General features: G+C 40.5%; 1 protein-coding gene across 1 annotated transcript in view; it reads left to right on the top strand.

Moving 5' to 3' along the window:
• The first annotated feature begins 15,912 nt into the window (after positions 1-15,912).
• LOC126077927 (uncharacterized) overlaps positions 15,913-21,358 on the top strand; it is a 51,473-nt gene continuing 46,027 nt past the window's right edge. The window contains exons 1-2 of the mRNA XM_049887700.1: positions 15,913-15,936; positions 17,168-20,968. Coding sequence (XP_049743657.1) covers positions 15,913-15,936; positions 17,168-20,968 — 3,825 coding nt within the window. The remainder of the gene's footprint in view (positions 15,937-17,167; positions 20,969-21,358) is intronic.

Below are 21,358 nucleotides of genomic sequence, written 5' to 3'. Positions count from 1 at the left end.
GTTGTTGTAAATGGGATCATTTCCCTTTCAGATTTCTCATTGCTGGTGTATAGAACCCCAACTAATTTTGTTTGTTGACCTGTACCTTGCACCTTAATTTCTTCTATTAGCTCTAGAAGCCCTTTTGTGGATTCTTTGAGCATTTCTATATAAATGATCATGTCATCTGCAAATAGAGATAATTTTACTTCTTTTCTGATTTGGATACCTTTTATTTCTTTTTCTTGTCTTACTGCTCTGGCTAGGACTTCTAAGACAGTATTGGATGGAAGAGGTAAGAGCAGGTGATGCAAGTGGAGATTACTCCCCCAACAACCATAGGCTCACTAGGGCTCTGAAACTAACAAGACAGATCCCTTGGAGGTACTTCTGGGGAGCGTTAGGTCTCCTTCCCCTGAAAAGGAGGAAAGTCTACCTGTGCTTTCCCTGAATGCCAGCTCAGATATAAGCAGCCCACAGAGAGCAGGCAAAGACCCACAGGCATAACTGAAGGGCAACACCCAGTCCCTAGCGGGACTCATTGGTGTGAAACTTTTTGAATCCTGATTAAATCAGGGAACGATAAGGAGGTATCACAAAGAGGTAAAGGAAGTGGTAAACAAAAGTTGAAAGCTATGCCACACTAAGAGTTTTTTGCAGAAAGTAGTGTGGGCAAAAGCACAAAATACTGGGGACATCTGAGAAAGTTAACACCCTCAAATTCCAATGCCCCAACAAAAATATCACAAGACACACAAAGAAAAGAGAAACGATTTCCCATCTAAATGAACAGAAGAAAAGGAGTGAAAGTGCATCAATGGAAGCTGGAATAATGAAAATAATGGAAGAATATAATATAAAAACATTAAATATAATTAAAGAGCTAAGAGCAAATATAGACAAATTTTCAAAAAGAAATAAGCAAAACAATGCATGAACAAAAAAATCTAGAAAAAGAGAGAAAAAGAAACAAAACAGAAATATTGCTACTGAAAGGGACAATAACTAAAAAGAGAAACACAATGAAAGTATCTGACAACATACTTAATTGGGCAGAAAAAGAATCAGTCAATTAAAGGATAAGAGAGTTGAAAGTACATACACTAAACAGCAATAAGAATGGAGACTCAAGAAGGCTGAGCACATTTTAATGGAATTATGCGACAGCATCAAGAGACTTAATATAAGTATCATCAGAATTCCAGAAAGAAAGAGGAGAAAGAAAGAGACAGAATATTTGAGGAAATAATGACAAAAAATTTCCCCAGTCTCGTGATGGACATGAATCTACAAATTGAAGAAGCTCAAAGAACTCCAAATAGGATAAACCAAAAAAAGATCTACAGCAAGATACGTAATAGGTTCTCAGAAAATCAGCATAAAGAGAGAATCTTGAAAGCAGTGAAAGAGAAGCAAACAACCACATACAAAGGATCCCCATTAAGATTAAATGCCAGTTTATTCTCAGAAACATCGGAGGCCAGAAGGCAATGGAATGATATAGTTAAAGTACTAAAAAAAACAAAAACAAACAAACGAAACTGTCAATCAACAATACTATACCAAGCAAAACTGTCCTGCAAGGATTAGGGTGAAATTAGGTACTGGTACAACAGGTATATAAACTAATGGAACAGAATTGAGAATCCAGACATATATCCATCCACATATGAGCAGTTGATATTTGACAAAGGCCCCAAAACAGTTAAATGGGGGAAAAGACAGTCTTTTTAACAAATGGTGCTGGCATAACTGGATATCCATCTGCAAAAAAATGAAACAAGACCCATACCTCACTCCATGCACAAAAACTAACTCAAAATGGATCAAAGACCTAAATATAAAATCTAAAATGAGAAAGTTCATAGAACAAAAAATAGGGAAAACGTTATGACCCCTAATACATGGCATAAACAGTATACAAAACATTACTAACAATGAAGAAGAAAAACTAGATAACTGGGATCTCCTAAAAATCAAACACCTGTGCTCATCCAAAGACTTCACCAAAAGAGTAAGAAGATTACCTGCAGACTGGGAAAAAGTTTTTAGCTATGACATTTCTGATCAGCGCCTGATCTCTAAAATCTACATGATACTGCAAAAACTCAACTACAAAAAAGGTAAATAACCCAATTAAAAAATGGGTAAAGAATATGAATAGGCATTTGACTAAAGAAGACATTCGTGTAGCTAACAGATGCATGAAGAAATGCTCACAATCATTAGCCATTAGAGAAATGCAAATCAAAATTACCATGAGATTTCATTTCACTTGAACGAAGCCAGCATTAATCCAAAAAAAACACAAAGCAATAAATGTTGGAGAGGCTGTGGAGAGATTGGAACACTTATACACTGCTGGTGGGAATGTAAATGCCACAACCACTTTGGAAATACATTTGGTGCTTCCTTAAAAAGCTAGAAATAGAACCACCATACGAACAAGCAGTCCCACTCCTTGGAATATATCCTAGAGAAATAAGAGCCTTTACACGAACAGATATATGCACACCCATGTTCGCTGCAGCACTGTTTACAATAGCAAAAACATGGAGGCAACCAAGGTGCCCATCAAAGGATGAATGGATAAATAAATTATGGTATATTCACACAATGGAATACTACACATCAATAAAGAACAGTGATGAATCTGTGAAACATTTCATAACATGGAGGAATCTGGAAGGCATTATGCTGAGTGAAATTAGTTGCAAAAGGACAAATATTATATAAGACCACTATTATAAGAACTCAAGAAATAGTTTAAACAGAGAAGGAAATATTCTTTGATGGTTATGAGGGGGGAGGGAGGGGGGTGTAAGAGGGGTATTCACTAATTAGTAGATAAGAACTACTTTAGGTGACGGGAAAGACAACACACAATACACGTGAGGTCAGCACAGTGGACTAAACCAAAAGCAAAGAAGTTTCCTGAATAAACTGAATGCTTCAAAGGCCAGGGTAGCAGGGGCGGGAGTTTCTGGACCATGGTGTCAGGGGACATCTAAGTCAATTGGCATAATAAAATCTATTAAGAAAACATTCTGCATCCCACTTTGAAGAGTGGCGTCTGGGGTCTTAAAAGCTAGCAAGAGCCATCTAAGATGCATCAATTGGTCTCAACCCACCTGGGTCAAAGGAGAATGAAGAACACCAAGGACACAAGGCAATTATGAGCCCAAGAGACAGAAAGGGCCACATGAACCAGAGACTACGTCAGCCTGAGACCAGAAGAACTAGATAGTGCCCGGCTACAACTGATGACTGCCCTGACAGGGAACACAACAGAGAACCCCTGAGGGAGCAGGAGAGCAGTGGGATGCAGACCCCAAATTCTCATAAAAAGACCAGACTTAATGGTCTGAGTGAGATAGAAGGACCATGGTGGTCATGGCTCCCAGACCTTCTGTTGGCCCAGGGCAGGAACCTTTCCCGAACCCAGCTCTTCAGACAGAGATTGGACTGCACAATGGGTTGGAGAGAGATGCTGGTGAGGAGTGAGCTTCTTGCATCAGGTGGACACTTGAGACTATGTTGGCATCTCCTGCCTGGAGGGGATAGAGGGGGTTAGAAGCTGGTGAAATAGACACGAAAAGAGAGAGTGGAGGAGGAAGTGGGCTGTCTCATTACAGGGAGAGCAATTGGGAGTATGTAGCAAGGTGTATATGTTTTTGTGTGAGAGACTGACTTGATTTGTAAACTTTCACTTAAAGCTCAATAAAAATTAAAAAAAAAAAAAAAGAATCAGAGTGAAATTAAAACATTCCCAGACAAACAGAAGTTGAGCAAGCTTATATCCCCCAGACTGATGCTACAAAAAACACTAACAGGAGTTCCACAGATGGAAGGGAAAAGACACTAGAAAGTAATTCAAAGCCGTAAATAAAAAGAAAGATCTGTAGTAAAGGTAATTGCACGGACAAGCATAAGGGCTACCCAGACCCAGTGCCGTCGAGTCAATTCCGACTCATAGCGAGTAATAAGGTGTTTATGCTTGGTAATTCTTACTGTTTTGTCTTTCATGCTTTTTAATGACAAAAGTATAAAAAGGAAGGATAAAATTATATTACAGGGCAGATGAAATATAAAGACATAATTAGTGATAACAACAACAAAATGGGGCGTTAGAGGTATAGAATTTCTTGTACGTCACTTGGTACCAATTTACCCTAGGATGTTATAAATATAAGCTGTTGAATGTAATATTCATAGTAAGTACTAAGAAAATATCTAAAAAACATACATGAAAGGAAAAGAGAAGGGAACCAAAATTGCTTACTATAATAAACCAAGAAAACACAAAAGTAAGCCGTAGTAAAGGAAAAAAACAAAGCTTAAGACACACAAAAACCAAATCACAAAATGGCAAAAGTAAGTCATTTCTTATCGGTAATTACAGTGAATGTAAATGGACTAAATCCTCCAACCAAAAGACAGAGAGTGACAGAGTGGATAAAAAAAAAAAATGATCCAACTATATGCCGTTTATAAGACACACCTGACACCCAAGGACACAAATAAGATGAAAGTGAAAGGATGGAAGAAATATTCCATGCAAATAATATTGAGGTGGCAATTTTAATATCAAAGAAAATTTTAAGACCAAAACTGTTAAAAGAGATAAAAATGAACATTATATAGTGATGAAAGGGTGAATTCATCAAGATTTAACAATCTTAAATATATATGCACCCAAAATCACCACACACACACACACACCACCCAGTGCAGTCAAGTCGATTCCAACTCATAGCGACCCTATACATCAGAGCACTTAAATATATAAACACTGATAGAAGTGAAAAGAGAAATAGACAACACTACAGTATTAGTTGGAGACTTCAATACACCATTTTCAATATCAGACAGAATGTTTAGAAAGAAGATTGACAAGGAAACAGGGGATCTGAATAACACTATAAACCAACTAGACTTATCAGATACATATAGAACGCTCCACCAAACGACAATACAATATACATTCTACTCCAATGCACATAGATCATTCTCCAGGACAGACCACATGTTAGGTCACAAAGCAAGTCTCAATAAATTAAAAAAATATTGAAATCGTACAAAGTATATTCTCTAACCACAATGGAGTGAAACCAGAAATCAATAACAGAAAAAAAAAAGTGGAAAATACACTAACATATAAAATTAAACAATGCACTGTTAAACTACAGATGGATCAAGGAAGAAACCAAAGAGAAATTACAAATTTCTTAGAGTCAAATGAAAATGAAAGCCCAACATACCCAAATTATGAGATGCGGCACAGTCAGTACACAGAGGGAAACTTACAGCAATAAATATGTATATGAAAAAAGAAGAAAGAAATAAAATCAACACCCTAACTCTACAACACTAGGAACTAGAAAGAGAAGAGCAAACAAAGCCTAAACCTACCAGAGGAAAGGAAATAACAAACAAAAGAACAGAAATAAAGGAAATTCCATTCATCTGTTACTTGTCCTCACCATGATGTGTGAGTTATGTAGACCCAAGGTTATGCTTCCTGTTTTACAGCTGAGATGCCTAGCACCATGAGATAAGTGACAAGAACGCTCATGGGCTGGATAGTAGTAGAGCCAGCCTACTTTACTTCTCTCTACTCCCTGACATGACAACCAAACTGCTCTTCTTTCTAAGCGATTGATTTCTAATGTTCCGTTCCTGTTCCTGACTCCTTCCTCCACCACATATTCAAAACTATAGCGTCACATTATTTCTGATTTCCAGAGTCTACTTTGTCCTTTAAGAGCCTCACATATCACATGTTTTGGAGTTCGTTTGTTTTTCTTCTCTCAATTAAGGGGATTAAAGGCAATTTTCCTTTTGAAAAATTTGTTTATGACAACTCCTGAGAAGCCATGCTTAGGAAGAGTCAGTCAAGTGACTTTCTTCTGTATAAAATATGTATGACAATCCTAACTAAGGAGTGCGGGGATTGCTTGCCCCATTCATGGCCTGTGGATATCTTAGGAGAGTTTGACAATTGAATTTTGGATACAGTGTTATCTCAAATCTCAAGCTGTTGTATGTTTTGGTGACAGTGGCTTCAGGACTCATTCGGGACTTCTTATTTCAGTGTATATCCTATTATTATTACTGATAGAAAACAAAGGCAGCTGCAGCATTAAGTCAGATAACCTTGTAGAAGCTGATGTCTGAGCCCAAGGCAGACAGAGGCATGGAAGAAGCTATAGTAGAAATTTTCACTTGCATGTGAGCATACTCACACACATCGGTGTTGCTTGAACATGAATGGCAAGGGGAAATATGACTCTTGGTGGGAAATTCCTCCCTGGTGGAAACAAAGCACCCCTCTAAACTACAGACATCCTTAAAGAATAAAACAAGGCAGACAACCCAGCCACCACATTGAAGTGAATGGCTATAAAATGCTTTCAAAAGAGAGAAAGGATTATGGGAAGGCAAAGAGCATTAACTGGTTATCTAACAAATGTCAAGTGATATAGCGAGAATTTTAAATTATTTAATTCCTGAAAGCATACTGGGAGAAAATTAATATATCACCCTCATTTTCAAATAGGAAAACTGAGATACAGAGGAGTTACATAGTTTGTCCATAACTCTTAAGGGGCTGAGACAAGATTTGAACCCTGTTTTTTTAGATTAGGAGTTTTGTTCGGTTTCCAGTGCTTCACAAACTTACCTGATTATCAGAGCACCTGGGGCACTTGTTAAAGACACTGATTCCTGGACCCTACCCCAAACCTACTAAGTCAAACTGTCCTGGGAACGGGCCTGGAAATGTGCCCAAGATAATTCTGATGGTGTCATAGATTAATTGTGTCCCCCCAAAAATATGTGTATCAACTTGGTTAGGCCATGATTCCCAGAATTGTGCGGTTGTCCTCCATTTTATGATTGTAATTTTATGTTCAGAGGATTAAGGTGGGATTGTTAAACCACCCATACTCAGGTCACCTCCCTGATCTAAGGTAAAGGGAGTTTCCCGAGGGTGTGGCCTGCACCACCTTTTAGCTCTCAAGAGATAAAAGGAAAGGGAACTAAACAGAAAGTTGGGGACCTCATACCACCAAAAAAGCAACACCAGGAGCAGAGCGTGTTCTTTGGACATGGAGACCCTGTGCCTGAGAAGCTCCTCGACCAGGGGAGGATCGAGGACAAGGACCTTCCTCCAGAGCCAAAGGAGACAGAAAGCCTTTTCCTGGAGCTGATGCCCTGAATTTGAACTTTTAGCCTACTTTACTGTGAGGAAATAAATTTCTCTTTGTTAAAGCCATCCACTTGTGGTATTTCTGTTGTAGCAGCACTAGATAACTAAGATAGTCAAGTGAGTTTTGGAACAGTGCCAAACGTCAGTTAATGTGGAAAGCCTTGAATGAAAGGCCCAGAAAGTTGGAGTCCATAGGCAGCTCTGATGAGCCTTTTCAGACTTTTGATCATGAAACGATGTTGAGTAACAGAGATTTAAATCAGTTGTGTTAGCTGATACGAACACGCAGGTCATCAATGAGGTCAGATTTCCATGTGTCATTTGTCCTTGGGAAAAGCTGGGCATAGGTTTCTTGCCCAAGAATTTGGTACTAACCAGTTGTATGACACTGGCAAGTCATGTCATTCTCTGGACCTCATTTTCACTGTTTAAGTTTCCCAGCCTCTGAAGGATGTTATGATGGTTTGCTTTGATTCTGTGACATGAACTTATTTTGAAAAATCCCAAAGAGCTCTACTGATTAAAGTAAAAAGGTTTATAGGAAACCAGAAGTTTGTTCAGTTTTAAAAATGAGAGTTTTGAATGGTGTCTTTAACTACATAAGAAGTTCATTCTGGTCAAAGGGTATCATCTGAGGCCCAAGCTGAGTTCCTACTAGCTCTTTCAGCCAGATCCTGGGTTCTTTTGGCCACATCTTAGCATGGGTAGACAGGACAAGTTCATCTACAGGGGACTGCCAGGCAAGGGAGCTGGCAGGCCTGTCTTTATCACTCTAGAGATGTTACTGTAAGGATTTGAGTAGACCATGGTCTGTAATGCCAACCTAATGCTAGCCAAGGCCAAGGATCCTGAGCCATAGTAACCAGGCTCTGAAATGTCCCTTCTCCTCCTCATAGGCAAGAGAAACTAGCTTGCCAAAATGTAGATCCTACTCTAAATAGCTTCTAAATGCATAAACAGAAAAACAGTGCCGTTGAGATTCACTTGCTGTGGCATAACCATCCTTGGAAAACCAGGTCAAATCACACCCTGTCCAGAAAGCTTTCTCTGATTATTCCTGTCTTCATCAATCTCTTCTTTCCTTATCATCCTACTTTGATGATTAACCTAATGGCGGTTAATACTGCTTCGGCTTTTGTTTGCTGGAATGATTTGGTTGATTTTTTTTGCAATTGTTTTTGTTGTTTGCTGTTCTATATTTCTTTATTAGCAAAGACGAAGTTTGTTCTTCCTTTTGTATTGATCAAAACTATAAGCATGAATTGTGTACCTGGTAGATACTTTGCTTATTTTGTTATTTATCCAGCCAGCTGGTATTTTCAGAGAACCTACAATGTTTCCAGCCCTTTGCTAGGTGTTGGGGGAGAAACCGGTACAGAGTTTAAGGGAAGGAAGAGATAAAGACTTTCTTGCAGTAGAGATGAAAGGATTTAATTACAAGCACAATGTATAAAGTACTATGAGAATGTTAACCACAAGTACATGCTTATAGTTCCTGAAAGGCCCACCACTAGCTTGTCTCTCCTATGCTATTTTTTGTGCTTTACTTAGACTCTTTATCTCCACCCCACCACCCTCCTTACCTGGTAAATTCCTCATCCTTAAAGACATGCCCAGAGATCACTACCTTTGGAAAGCATTTCCAAGGAGGTTAGATGTTTCTCTCTGTACTACCATATCCTTACATGCCTGCACTCATCGTAATGTTTTTCATTATGTCTGTCTCAATTAAGACATTGTGCTCCCTTCAAAGAAATGGGCAGGGTCAGGTGCTTGCTCATGCTGAATGAATGAAAGGCCTTGACATGTATTGGAATAGCCTTCAGTGAATTTTTGAGTTTGCGTTTTGCTGACAGTTCACAGTTCTATAAGAACTAAATATTTTGACTAAAATTTATTAACAGAATGTTTGGGGTTGGCCACTTCATAATTCTGTTTCTGGTAATGAACAGGGAGATGCAGGGGGCTACCAGTTCACTAATCCTTCAGAGTACCCAGACGAGCTTGACAGTGTTTTCCACAAGCTGTAATTTGGTCTTAATTTGCCAGCAATCTAGGATGTTCTGTCTTTAAGGACGAGGAGTTCACCACGTAAAGAGGGTGGTGGGCGGATAGAGGGAATCTAAGTTAAGCCCTAAAAATAGCACAGGACAGACAAAAAAACACCATGTAAGCAATAAAAGCCACTCAGAATGGAAAGAAAGAAGAAAAATTGTCTTTAGTCAGAGATGACATGAGGAACCAGATAGAGAATTCTTAAAAAACCTAAAGGAGGGACATTACATATTGATAAAAGGATCAAATCCACCAGAAGGCATAATCCTAAATGTCTATATACCACAGAAAAGAGCTTAAAACTACATGAAACAAACAAAAACAAACAAACAAAAAAACTTATCAGCTCAAAGAAGAAATAGAAAAATCCACAATTGTAATTGGGGACTACAACACCTTGCTGTCAGGAATTAATAGTACTAATAGACAAAAAAAAAAAAAAAAGCAAATTTATAGAAAAACTGAACAACTCAATCAACTAACAAGACCTAATTGACATTTATACAACACTTCACTCAACAACAGCAGAATATATATTCTTTTCAAGCACCTATGGCACAGTCGAGGAAACACTGGTGGCATAGTGGTGAAGAGCTGTATCTGCTAACCAAATGGTCAGAAGTTCAAATCCACCAGGCACTCCTTGGAAACTCTATGGGGCAGTTCTACTCTGTCCTATAGGGTTGCTATGAGTCGGAATTGATTCGATGGCAATGGGTATGGCACAGTCATCAAAATAGGCTATGTCCTGGGCCATTAAAAAAGCTTCAACAAAGTTAAAATAATTAAAATACTGCATAGTATATTATATGACCATATTGGAATCAACTAGAAATCAATAAGAGAAAGATAACAGGAAAATCTCTGAATACTTGGAAATTAAATAACACGTATCTAAATAATCCATGGGTAAGATAGGAAATTGCAGAGGAAATTTAAAAATTACAGAACTATATAAATATAAAAATACAACATATTAAAATATGTGGGATGCAGCTATTGCAATGCTGAGAAGAAAATTTGTAGTATCTACTTATATGCTTATATTAGAAAAGTGGAAAGATCTCATATCAGTAACCTGAGTTCCTACCTCAATAAATAGAAAAAGTACAAAATAAACCCGTAATAAGCAGAAATAAAGAATGAAGAGCATAGATCAAAAGAATTGAAAATAGAGAAAATGAATGAAGCACAAAGCAAGACAGGCAAAAATAAAAGCAGAAAAAGCACGAATTAATAATATCAGAAATGAAACAGGGGATATCACTATGGATTCTTCAGCCACCAAAAGGATAATAAAGGAAGACAACAAACAACTTAGAAGAAATGAATCAATCCTCAAAAATCACAAATTACCAAAATTCAACCAAGATAAAAAATATTCCTGTAATCATTTAATAAACTGAATCAATAATTTTCAAACTCTCATTAAAAAAAAAAAAAAAAACTTCAGGCCCACGTGGTTTCACTGGAGAAGTCTATCAAACAGATAAAGAATTAACATCATTTCGACACAATCACTTTTAGAAAATAGAAGAGGAGAGAGCATTTCCTAACTCATTTTATGAGGTTAACATTAATCTGATACCCAAATCAGACAAAACAGTACCAAAAACAAACAAAAACCTATAAACCAATAGCCCTCATGAACTAGATGCAACATCCTCACAATATAGTAGTAATTCAAATGCAGAAATGCAGAAAAAGAATTATATACTATGACCAAGTGGGAATTATTCCAGGTATGCAAGGCTGGTTCAGCATTAAAAAATTAATCACTGTAACCCAGCATGTCAAGAGGCTAATGAATAAAAATCATATGATCATCTCATTAACAAAATCAAACACCAAGTCATGATAAAAACTCTCAACAAACTAGGAGTAGAGAGGAACTTCCTCAACTTGAGAACGAGCTTCTACAAAAAACCCTACAGCTAACATTATACTTAATGGTCAAAGATCGAATGCTTTCTCACTAAGATCAGGAACAATGAGAGGATGTCCACTCTCACCACTGCTATTGAATATAGCACTGGAATTTCTAGCCAATGCCATAGGCACTCTCCCCCTTCCCAAAAAGAATAAAAATGTAAACAGATTGCAAAGGAAGAAATAAAACTGTTCCTATTTGCAGATGACATGATTATCTACATTAAAAAGTCCTAGGAATCTGCAAAAACAAACAAACCCATAACTAATAAGTTAGTTGAACAAGGTCACAAAATACAAGATTGACACATTTCTGTACACTAACATTGAACATGTGGAAGCCAAAATTAAAAGCATAATATCATTTATAATTACACCAAAGAAAATGAACTACCGACATGTGTTGTTATTAGTAAACTTAACAAAATGAAACATGTACAGCATCTGTATGCTGAAAATTACAAAATACTGATAAGAGAAATCAAAGAAGACCTAAATAAATGGATGAGTAAAAAAGCTTAAGAATAAAGAAAAAGAACTTGGGCAAAAACAAACTAAATGCTTGGGACTTTCCTTCTATATTTTTCAATTGTTCTATAAAAATTTCTTTTTTTTAAGTCATAAATAAGTAAGTTTATTTAGTCACAAGATACACAGAAAAAATTGCTTTCCCATATACCAGTAGAATATTGAAAAAAAAAATGCCATTTAAAATACTACTAAGGAGTATTTTAAAAAAACATGAACTACTTAAGGACAAATAGACCAAAATATATGGAGGATTTCAATATTGAAAATTATAAAATATTGCTGAAAGTAAAGAAGATCTAAATAAATGGAGAGATATACTATGTTCATGGATGAAAGGCACAGTATTATTAAGAGGTCCATTCTTCCCAAATTAATCTATAGCTTTATTGCAATTCCAATCAAAACCTCAGAAGGTTTTTGTTTTTTGTAAAAACTGACAAACTGATTTTAAAATTCATATGAAAGTGCAAGAGACCTAAATTGTCAAAACTGTTTTGACCAAAACAGAGTTGGAGGGCTTACACTATCTGGCTCCAATGCTAACTCTAAAGCTGCAGTAATCAAAACAGTATGGTACTGGGGAAAGGATAGATATAGTAGGTCAATGGTACAGAATAGAGCCCCAAAATAGAGCCACATATATATAGTCAATTGCTTTTCAGCCTATGTTCTAAGATAATTCAGTGGGGAATGCATAGTCTTACCCACAAATTTTGCTGGGTCAAGTGGATATTTATATGGAAAAAATGAACCTCGATCCTTACCTTCCACCTGTGCTGATACTGTGCAGTAAATACCCTCCATAGCTGATTGCCAGCTACCCACTTGATACCACTAACACAGAGTTGAAAAGTTGTCACTCAAAAAAATAACAAAATGGATGATAAACTTAAACATAAAAACTAAAATTTTAAAACTTCTAGGAGAAAATGTTTGTAACCTTGGAGTATACAAAGATTTTTAGATAAGACACATAAAACACAAAGCGTAAAACAAAAAAAATAATAAATTAGACTTCATCAAGTTTAAATAAAACCTTCTGCTATTTGAAAGACAGTATTAAGAAAAATAATGCTACGGCTTGTCTATCAGTTTGTCAGACTGTGGTAGTTTGCATGTTGCTAAGATGCTGGAAGCTATGCCACTTGTATTTCAAATACCAGCAGGGTCTCCCATGGTGGACAGGTTTGAGTGAGCTTCCAGATTAAGACATATTAGGAAGAAGGACTTGGCAATCTGCTTCCAAAAAAATTGGCCTGTGAAAACCTTATGTATAGTAACAGAGCATTGTCTGATATAGTGCCAGAAGATGAGTCCCTCAGGTTGGAAGGCACTCAAAATATGACTGAAGAAGAGCTGCTATCTCAAAGTAAAATTGACCTTAATGACTTGGATAAACTAAAGCATTTGTTACCTCCATTTGCTGATGTGGCATGACTCAAAACGGGAAGAAACGGCTACATCCATTAGTAATCAGAACTTGGAATGGACTAAGTATGAATCAAGGAAAATTGGAAGCTGTCAAAAGTGAAATGGAATGCTTGATATTTTAGGCATTAGTGGGCTGAAATGAACTGGTACTGGCCATACTGAATCAGACAATCATATAGTCTACTATGCCAGCTGTCATATGAACCGAATTGTGTCCCCCCAAAATACATGTCAAATCGGTCAGACCATGATTCCCAGTATTGTGTGGTTGTCCTCCATTTTGTGATTGATGTAATTTTCGTATGTGTTGTAAATCCCAATCTCTGCCTGTGGTTAAAGAGGCTTAGGGTGGGGTGTAACACCCTTACTCAGGCCACATTTCTGATCCAATGTAAAAGGAGTTTCCCTGGTACGTGGCCTGCATCACCTTTTATCTTACAAAAGATAAAAGGAAAGGGAAGCAAGCGGGGGGTGGGGTGGGAATGGGACCTCATACCACCAAGAAAGCAGGCACCAGGAGCAGAGCAAGTCCTTTGGACCTGAGTTTCCTGTTCAGAGAAGCTCTTAGACCAAGGGAAGATTGATCACAAGAACCTTCCTCCAGAACTGACAGAAAGAGAAAGCCTCCCCTTGAAGCTGGTGCCCTGAATTTGGACTTCTAGCCTACTAAGCTGTGAGAGAGTTCGTTTCTCTTTGTTAAAGCCATCCACTTGTAGTATTTCCATTATAGCAGCACTAGATAACTAAGACACCAGGAATGAAAAATTGAAGAGCAACAGTGTCACATTTATCATCAAAAAGAACATTTCAAGATCTACTCTGAAATACAACACTGTCCATACACCTACAAGGAAGACCAGTTAATGCAACTATTATTCCGATTTGTGCACCAACCACTAATGCCAAAGATGAAGACATTGAAGATTTTTACCAACTTGCGCGGTCTGAAATTGATCAAACATGCAATCAAGATTCATTGATCATTGCTGATGATTGGAATGGAAAGTTGAAAAGAAGAAGGTCAGTAGTTGGAAAATATGGCCTTGGTGATAAAAATGATGCCAGAGATCACACAATAGAATTTTGTGAGACCAATGACTTATTCACTGTCAACAGCATAAGCAGCAACTATACACGTGGACCTCGCCAAATGGAATACACAGGGATCAAACCTAATACATCTGTGGAGAAAGACGATAGAGAAGCTCAAAATCATTAGTGAGAACAAGGCTAGGGCCGCTCTGTAGAACAGATCATCAATTCCTCATATGCCAGCTCAAGCTGAAGCTGAAGAAAATTGTAACAAGTCCACAAGAGCCAAAATATGACCTTGAGTATATTCCACCTGAATTTAGAGACTATTCAAGAATAGATTTGATGCATTGATCACTAATGACCAAAGACCAAACAAGTTGTGGGATGACATCAAGGACATCATACATGAAGAGAGCAAAAGGTTATTAAAAATATAGGGAAAAAAAAGATCAAAATGTATTTTAGAAGAGACTCTCAAACTTGCTCTTGAACACAGAGTAGCTAAATTGAACAAAAGAAACGATAAAGTAAAAGAGGTGAACAGATTTCAAAGGGCGGCTTGAGAAGACTAAATAAAGTATTATAATGAAATGGGCAAATACCTGGAATTAGGAAAAAAAGGGAAGAATATGCTCAGCATTTCTCAAGCTGAAGAAAAACATTCAAGAACTGAAGAAAAAATTCAGGCCTTGAGTTGCAATACTTAAAGATTCTATTGACAAAATACTGAATGATGCAGGACGTAGCATATGATCAAGAACCAATGGTACTGAAGGAAGAGACCCAAACTGCACTGAAGGCATTGGCAAGAAAAAGACTGCAGGAATTGATGGAATACCAACTGAGATGTTTCAACAAATGGATGCACTGCAAGAAGTACTCACTTGTCTATGCCAAGAAATTTGGAAGACAGCTACCTGGCCAACTGATCAGAAGAGATCAATATATGTGGCCCATTTCAAAGAAAGATGATCCAGTGGAATGCAGAAATTATTGAACAATATCATTAATATCACACACAAGGAAAATTTTCCTGAAGATCATTCAAAAATGGTCGCAACAGTAAATTGACAAGAAACTGTCAGAAATTCAAGCTGGATTCAGAAGAGGACATGGAAAGAGTGATATCATTGCTGATGTCAGATGGCGTTTGCAAAGATTGTTAAATATGCCATGCACTTCCAGAAGAATGAACAAATCAGTCTTGGAAGAAGTACAGCCAGAATGTTCCTTAGGAGCTAGGATGCCGAGACTTCTTTTCACTTACTTGGACATGATTTTAGAAGGGACCAGTCCCTGGAGAAGGATATCATGCTTGGTAAAGTAGAGGGTCAACAAAAAAGAGGAAGACTCTCAACAAGATGAATTGACACAGTGGCTGCATAAATGGGCTCAACACAGCAAAGATTGTGAGGATGGCTCAGGACCAGGCAGTGTTTCATTCTGTTGTACATAGGGTTGCTATGAGTTGAAACCAAAGGACAACACCTAGCAACAACAATTAAGAAAATGAAAAGTTAAGCCACTGTTTGGGAGAAAATAGTCATAATACATGTATCTAACACAGGACTGGTATCTACAATATATAAAGAGCTCTCACAACTCAATAAGAAGACTAACAACCTAATTCAGCAAAAGGCCTGAATAAAAGGTCTTAACCTCAACATCACTATTCATCAGGGATGCAAATTAAAATCACAGTGAGATACCATTACATCTCCACCAGAAAGGCTACAGTTAAAATGACTGAAAAATATCAACTATTGGTAAGGATGTAGAGGAACTGAAACTCTCATATTTTGCTGGAGGAAATGTAAAATAGTACAACCACAGTGGAAAATGCTTTCTTATGAAGTTAAATGTAAAAATAACATATGAGCCAGCAAGTCCACTTTTGGGTAGTAGGAAAATGAAAACATATGCCCTTATGAAGAGTTGTACACCAATGCTTAATTCATGGTAACCAAAAAACAGCAAACAACCCAAATGTCCATCAACAATTGAATGTTCAATTAAATTGTGGCAAATCCATAAAATCAAATACTAATCAGCAATATAAAAGGAACAAACTATCATCACATGCCACAACATGGATGAGTATAATATTACGCTGAGTGAAAGAAGCCAGGCCCGGAAGAGTACATACTGTATATTCTGTTCATCTGAAACTCTAGAAGAGACAAATCTAGACTGTGTGACAGAAAGCAGATCATTGACTGTTGGGAGGAGGAAAGAATGAGAAGGTAGGGATTGACCGGGAAGTGGCAGGAGGGAAATTTTGGGAGAAATGGAAATATTGTATATCTATTTGGTGATCATAGTTACATTGGTATATACATTTGTCAAAACTCATAGATCATACACTTAAAATGGACACATATAAATATATACCTCAATAAAGGTGATCGGGAAATATGTACTGAAAGGGATGAAAAATCTGCAAATATCTAGCACAGTTTTCTACTTTTCTTTCAAAGCTCTCTAGATGAGGGCATTTATAATATCCCAAAATGTGTTTGCAATTCTATTTTGGCTCCAAACTTAGCAAACACCTCTCAGAGCAGGAATCTTTATTTTAAGCCACTTGGCTACATTAAAAATAAATAGAACACAATGCAAACATATATTAATTTGTTCCTTCTTGCTGAAAAAAAAAATTATCCAGGTATATGCTTTTTGCTGTGACTCATGCCACATATTTATACTTACGTAACCTGCTTATGCTCATACGGCCTACTCTGATTTTTTTGATAAGGTGGTTTTAACTATGTGCTACATTTTCTCCCTACCATTTGGTTTTGGTTCCATCACTTGTTTACCACATTGCTGTAAACTAATAAAGTGTAGCTCTTCATACTTAACCCGTTTTCTTTGGGGCGCATGGGGATTTAATGAGACGTTCCTGAGCTTTCCTTCTAATGAAGGAAGGTACAGTATAGTCATGTGGTCAGATGTCCTCAATCCTCATCTCTGACTCCTCTTTTCTTGCTGTTCCAGACTCCAGAGCCAGGTGAACACTTGCCAAGTGAAGGTGAGGCTCAGGATAACCAGCTTCCCTCCTCCCCTGCGGAACCAGAAGGGCAAAGATGGAGCCAGGAAACTAGCCACGATGATTCTGAGACACTGTCCCACCAGAGTGAAAGTCAATCAGACATAAAAACCGATCCTTCTGAAAGTTCTTCCACCACAGAGTCCCTGCCCAGTGACCCCCCTCCTCGCAGCAGTCCCTTGGATAGAGAAGCATACTGGGTATGCCTTGATGCCCCAGCACCTCAGCCTCCTCAGGCTCACCATTCAGCCAGGGCCCCTGGGCTTGACCCAGAAGAAGTAGACTTGTGCCCTGACTTAAAGCAGGAGTCTTGCACAGGTGAGTCCCAAGTCCTTGCTGCAGCCACTGGAGAAGAGAAGGCAGAGCACCTCTGGGACGACGTGATCATCCCGGAGTCTGAGCCACCCATCAAGTCTTTGCTGGCAGGGGCTCCTCCACACCCATGGGGCCACTCCCAAGACGCCCCAGGCAGCTCAAGTCTTCAGCTAGCTAAGGTGGTGACTGAACAAGACCATAGGGGATTCTCAGCATTTTCTCTCCAGAAATCCAAGTCTCAGAGCTGTCTGGGGGTGCCCATGTTCTGTCCTTTCCATTCCTGGGGCTGTGATCTGGGTCAGAATTGGCCACATATCTATGAGAGGACAGGGGGACCAGTGTTTCTTTACAGAGACTCTCTGGACACCACATCCCCCGTAGGAACCAGGACAAAGAAAAGGAAGATTCCCAGCCCAGCAGAAGACACAGATGTGCTCATGTTCCAGCCCTGCTGGCCTCCTCTGGGGACATCTTGCCTGCTACATGCTAAGCTTGGCCTTAGTGCCCCAGAAAATATTGATGGTAAGGGCTGGGCTCCCACAGGGCATCACTATCCACACACAAGGACACCAATAAGAGCCCATTCCATTGCATGTTTTCCTTTAAGAGACCTTGTGGATCCCCCAGGGGTGAACGTGTTGAAGTTTGGGACCCATTTTCAGGGAGGGGTAGAAGCAGAAGGTGATCCAACAACTCAAAACACACTCCATGCCCCTCCTGCTCAACTATTTCATTCACTTTCTGCTTCTCACAGTAGGACTCCTTATTTGAAGAATCTATACAAACCCAGCTTTCTTAGTTTGAAAGAGGCCTCCCAGGACCTACCCCCTGGAGATCTCCAGCTGGAAAATCAGTTGGGACAAGATTCAAGGATGTGCCAAGTTCCTTCATGCCTTGCTCCGGAGTTGGTGAATGTCAGCCTTGAGGAAGTGCCTGTTGAGTTCACATTTGAGCCCAGCCCAGAACACAGATCTGAGAAGCCCCAAGACACTCACCCAGCACCCAAAGCTGCTGATGTGAGTGATAGGCAGAAGCACCTCCCAGATGTTGATGCAGGAAACCATGCCAGTAATCACACATCAAAGCATGTTCCCAATGAGAAAAGAAAGCCATCTATCAAGGTCAAATTCACACATGATTCTAGCGGGAATGGGACCCAGGTGTGGGACAGAGATTTTCTGGGCTGTCCTGAAGTGAATGATTGTGCGGGTGCTCTACAGATCCCCCAGAAACCAAGGAGAACACAGACTTTGAAGGAAGCAGAAAAGGCAATAGTTCTAGAGCCTGGCTGCACGAAGGATGCCCGACAGAGTATTTCAGCAATCACCACAGCCTCGGAGTGTGACTGCGGCAGTGGGTGTGAGGAGTGTGAGCATGGGGACCACGGCCATGGACTGGCTGGTGGTGCCAGGATCCTCGCAGCCTGCCCACAGCTGGATCCCAGAGCACGTATGTCTTCTAGGAGCAAGTGTGCACTCATCATTATCACTGTGGAGCAAAAAGGTCTGCAGGCCACCAGAAGGAAGGTGGACCCTCTTCTGGAAGCACAGTCAAGGGAGTCCCTGGAGGAGTTAGGACCTCCTTGCAGTGCCCACCCGGTGCCCTGTGCCTTTCCCAAGGCTGGGAAAGCACAGTCTGGCGACAAGCCTGAGCTGCCAGCAACCCCCCAACTGGGCACTGATGATGAAGCTTCTGAGCCACCAACTGAGGCCGCAGATCTTGGAATAGTTCTGGTCCCCAGAGCTGCTGAAGAGAACACCCTCAGCAGAGCCGACTTCTCAGAAAAGACTTGTTTCCAGGACCGTGCCTGGAGGGCGCTGAGCACAGATGATCCCTGGGAAGAGAAACTGCTAGGGGCAAATCAGAGCTCAGGGACGAGAGGAGACAGTGACCACGTGGCATTGGCCCCAGGACCCAGGCCTGGTGTCTCTGCGCCTCCTCCAGGTCCTGAGGAAGCACACCTGGCTGAGGTACTGCACCCGGACGGAGGCAGAGGAGAAGGCATTTGGCTGAAGCGGAACTCTGCGGGAGACAAAGATGCAAGCACACTGGCCTGCGCACCTCCACGCCGTCTCCACCGTCGGCCCCAGGACCGCGGTCTCAGGGTCGCTGTGCATAAGCTCAGGAAGGCTGGCGTTTCGGGGAAGGCCGTCAAGCTCCTGGTGTTTCCCAAGATGACCTCCTTCAGAAAAAATAACTCCTCAGCGGCTGAGCCCCCAGACGGGCGCTTCAGCTCCCCTGGTGGGGCGGGCACTAAGGAGCGAACCTCCTCTGGACCGGAGAGCGCGCCCTGGGTGGGACAGGGATCCTGCGCTGAGGACTCCTCAGAGGACAAGCACCAGACTGCAGAGCATCTGCGCGGGGCGGCCAGCGAGCAGCGGGCAGATGCGGCGGCCAGGACTCCTTCCTACGACGTGGGCCAGAGCACTTCCCCCCACGAGGCCTTTCCCAGCACGGGAGACGCGTCAGGGCTGACAGAAGTGGGTGATGTGGAGACCCCAAGGCACTGCGTTAGCAGAAAGGCTTCCTCAGAAAGTTGCCCGGCAAAGAGGCTCAGAACGCCAGAGAAAACGTTCAGGGCCAGGTTGGCCTTAGCCCATAAGACCTTTTCAAATTTTTTTGAGTCAAAAGTTTTAGAAAAAGAGAGCCTTGATGAGTGTTCTCCCTGTTCTCTAAAGGGCGGGGAGGCGAAGAACAGACCACACCATAGCTCCAGGTGTGCCCTGCTGAGAAGCACAGATGCAGAAGGACCAAACAGGCCTGTCTTCAGGAGTCAGGTTCCAGGACAGAAAACCCGGAATCCCCTGGGACCATCCTCCCCAGCGAAGGACAGCCACTGTGAGGGGCAGGCCAGGAACAGTGAGAGCTGCGTCGCTGTCAGAGACCACAGGGCACTCTTACACTCACCTACCCTGGCACTGTCACCCAGCTACTTGGTCTCCACAGACAGCAGGAGAAAAAGTGAACCGACCATCAACTGCACAGACTCCCAGGTGGGGGGTGGGTACCAGACTTCAGGTATTTTTCCAGAAAAGTCTTGGCTTGCAGCAGCCAGCAGCACTAGTGCCCAGCAGGCCAGGAGCAGTAGCAGCCTTCCCTCCCACTCTGTCCGTTTGCTAGCATATGAAAGCCAAGGCCTGCCTTGCAAACCCCTGAGCCCCAAGCCCCAGAGCCCCCATTCTCTTGCACTGTGGAGAGATCTCCCATACTCTGGCAGGGGCAGCACCATCTCCATGGTTTCTCTTGGGAGCTACAGTGATATGGATGGCAGTTCAGAGGTGCCTGAAAGGCCCAAGATGCCCAAGACCGGAACAGGTCTCCTGCTTTCTCTGCAGAGCCTAGACCAGGGTGACCAGGAGGAGGGCAGGAGAAGAGGCCAGTGTCACCATGGCCTGGATGTGGCACCCTCCGCCAGGGGCCTTCCTGCAGGTGAGGTGAGTCATCTGTGAGTTGCATCAACTCCTTTATTTACATCTCAAGAGAAAAGAAGGAAATTTTCCTAGGTAAGGAGAAAGATAAAGTAGGAAAGCCAAATTTCCTTGCATTGAGATTGTACCAATTACACTGTAAGCGTGCCCCCACCTAAATCAACGTCTTGGTATTTTCCAAACTAGCAAGTAGGAATCACCATTTCACTTACTTCATAATTTTATTTTGTTTCTCTTTTCCTGTCTATTTTTTTCTGTATAATTCAAGCCATTTGAATTTCTGCATTATATTGGATGATCTATTGTTAAAAGCTAGGGCCAACAGCCTTGCCCCTGAATTTTGTTCTAAGAATTCTATGGTTTTACTTTTTACTTATAAGTCTATAATCCATTTTG

This window comes from Elephas maximus, chromosome 6 (assembly GCF_024166365.1).
Source record: "Elephas maximus indicus isolate mEleMax1 chromosome 6, mEleMax1 primary haplotype, whole genome shotgun sequence".
NCBI classification, from domain to species: domain Eukaryota; kingdom Metazoa; phylum Chordata; class Mammalia; order Proboscidea; family Elephantidae; genus Elephas; species Elephas maximus.
Note: the sequence above shows the minus strand (reverse complement) of the source record. Positions and strands in the feature narration are given on the sequence as shown.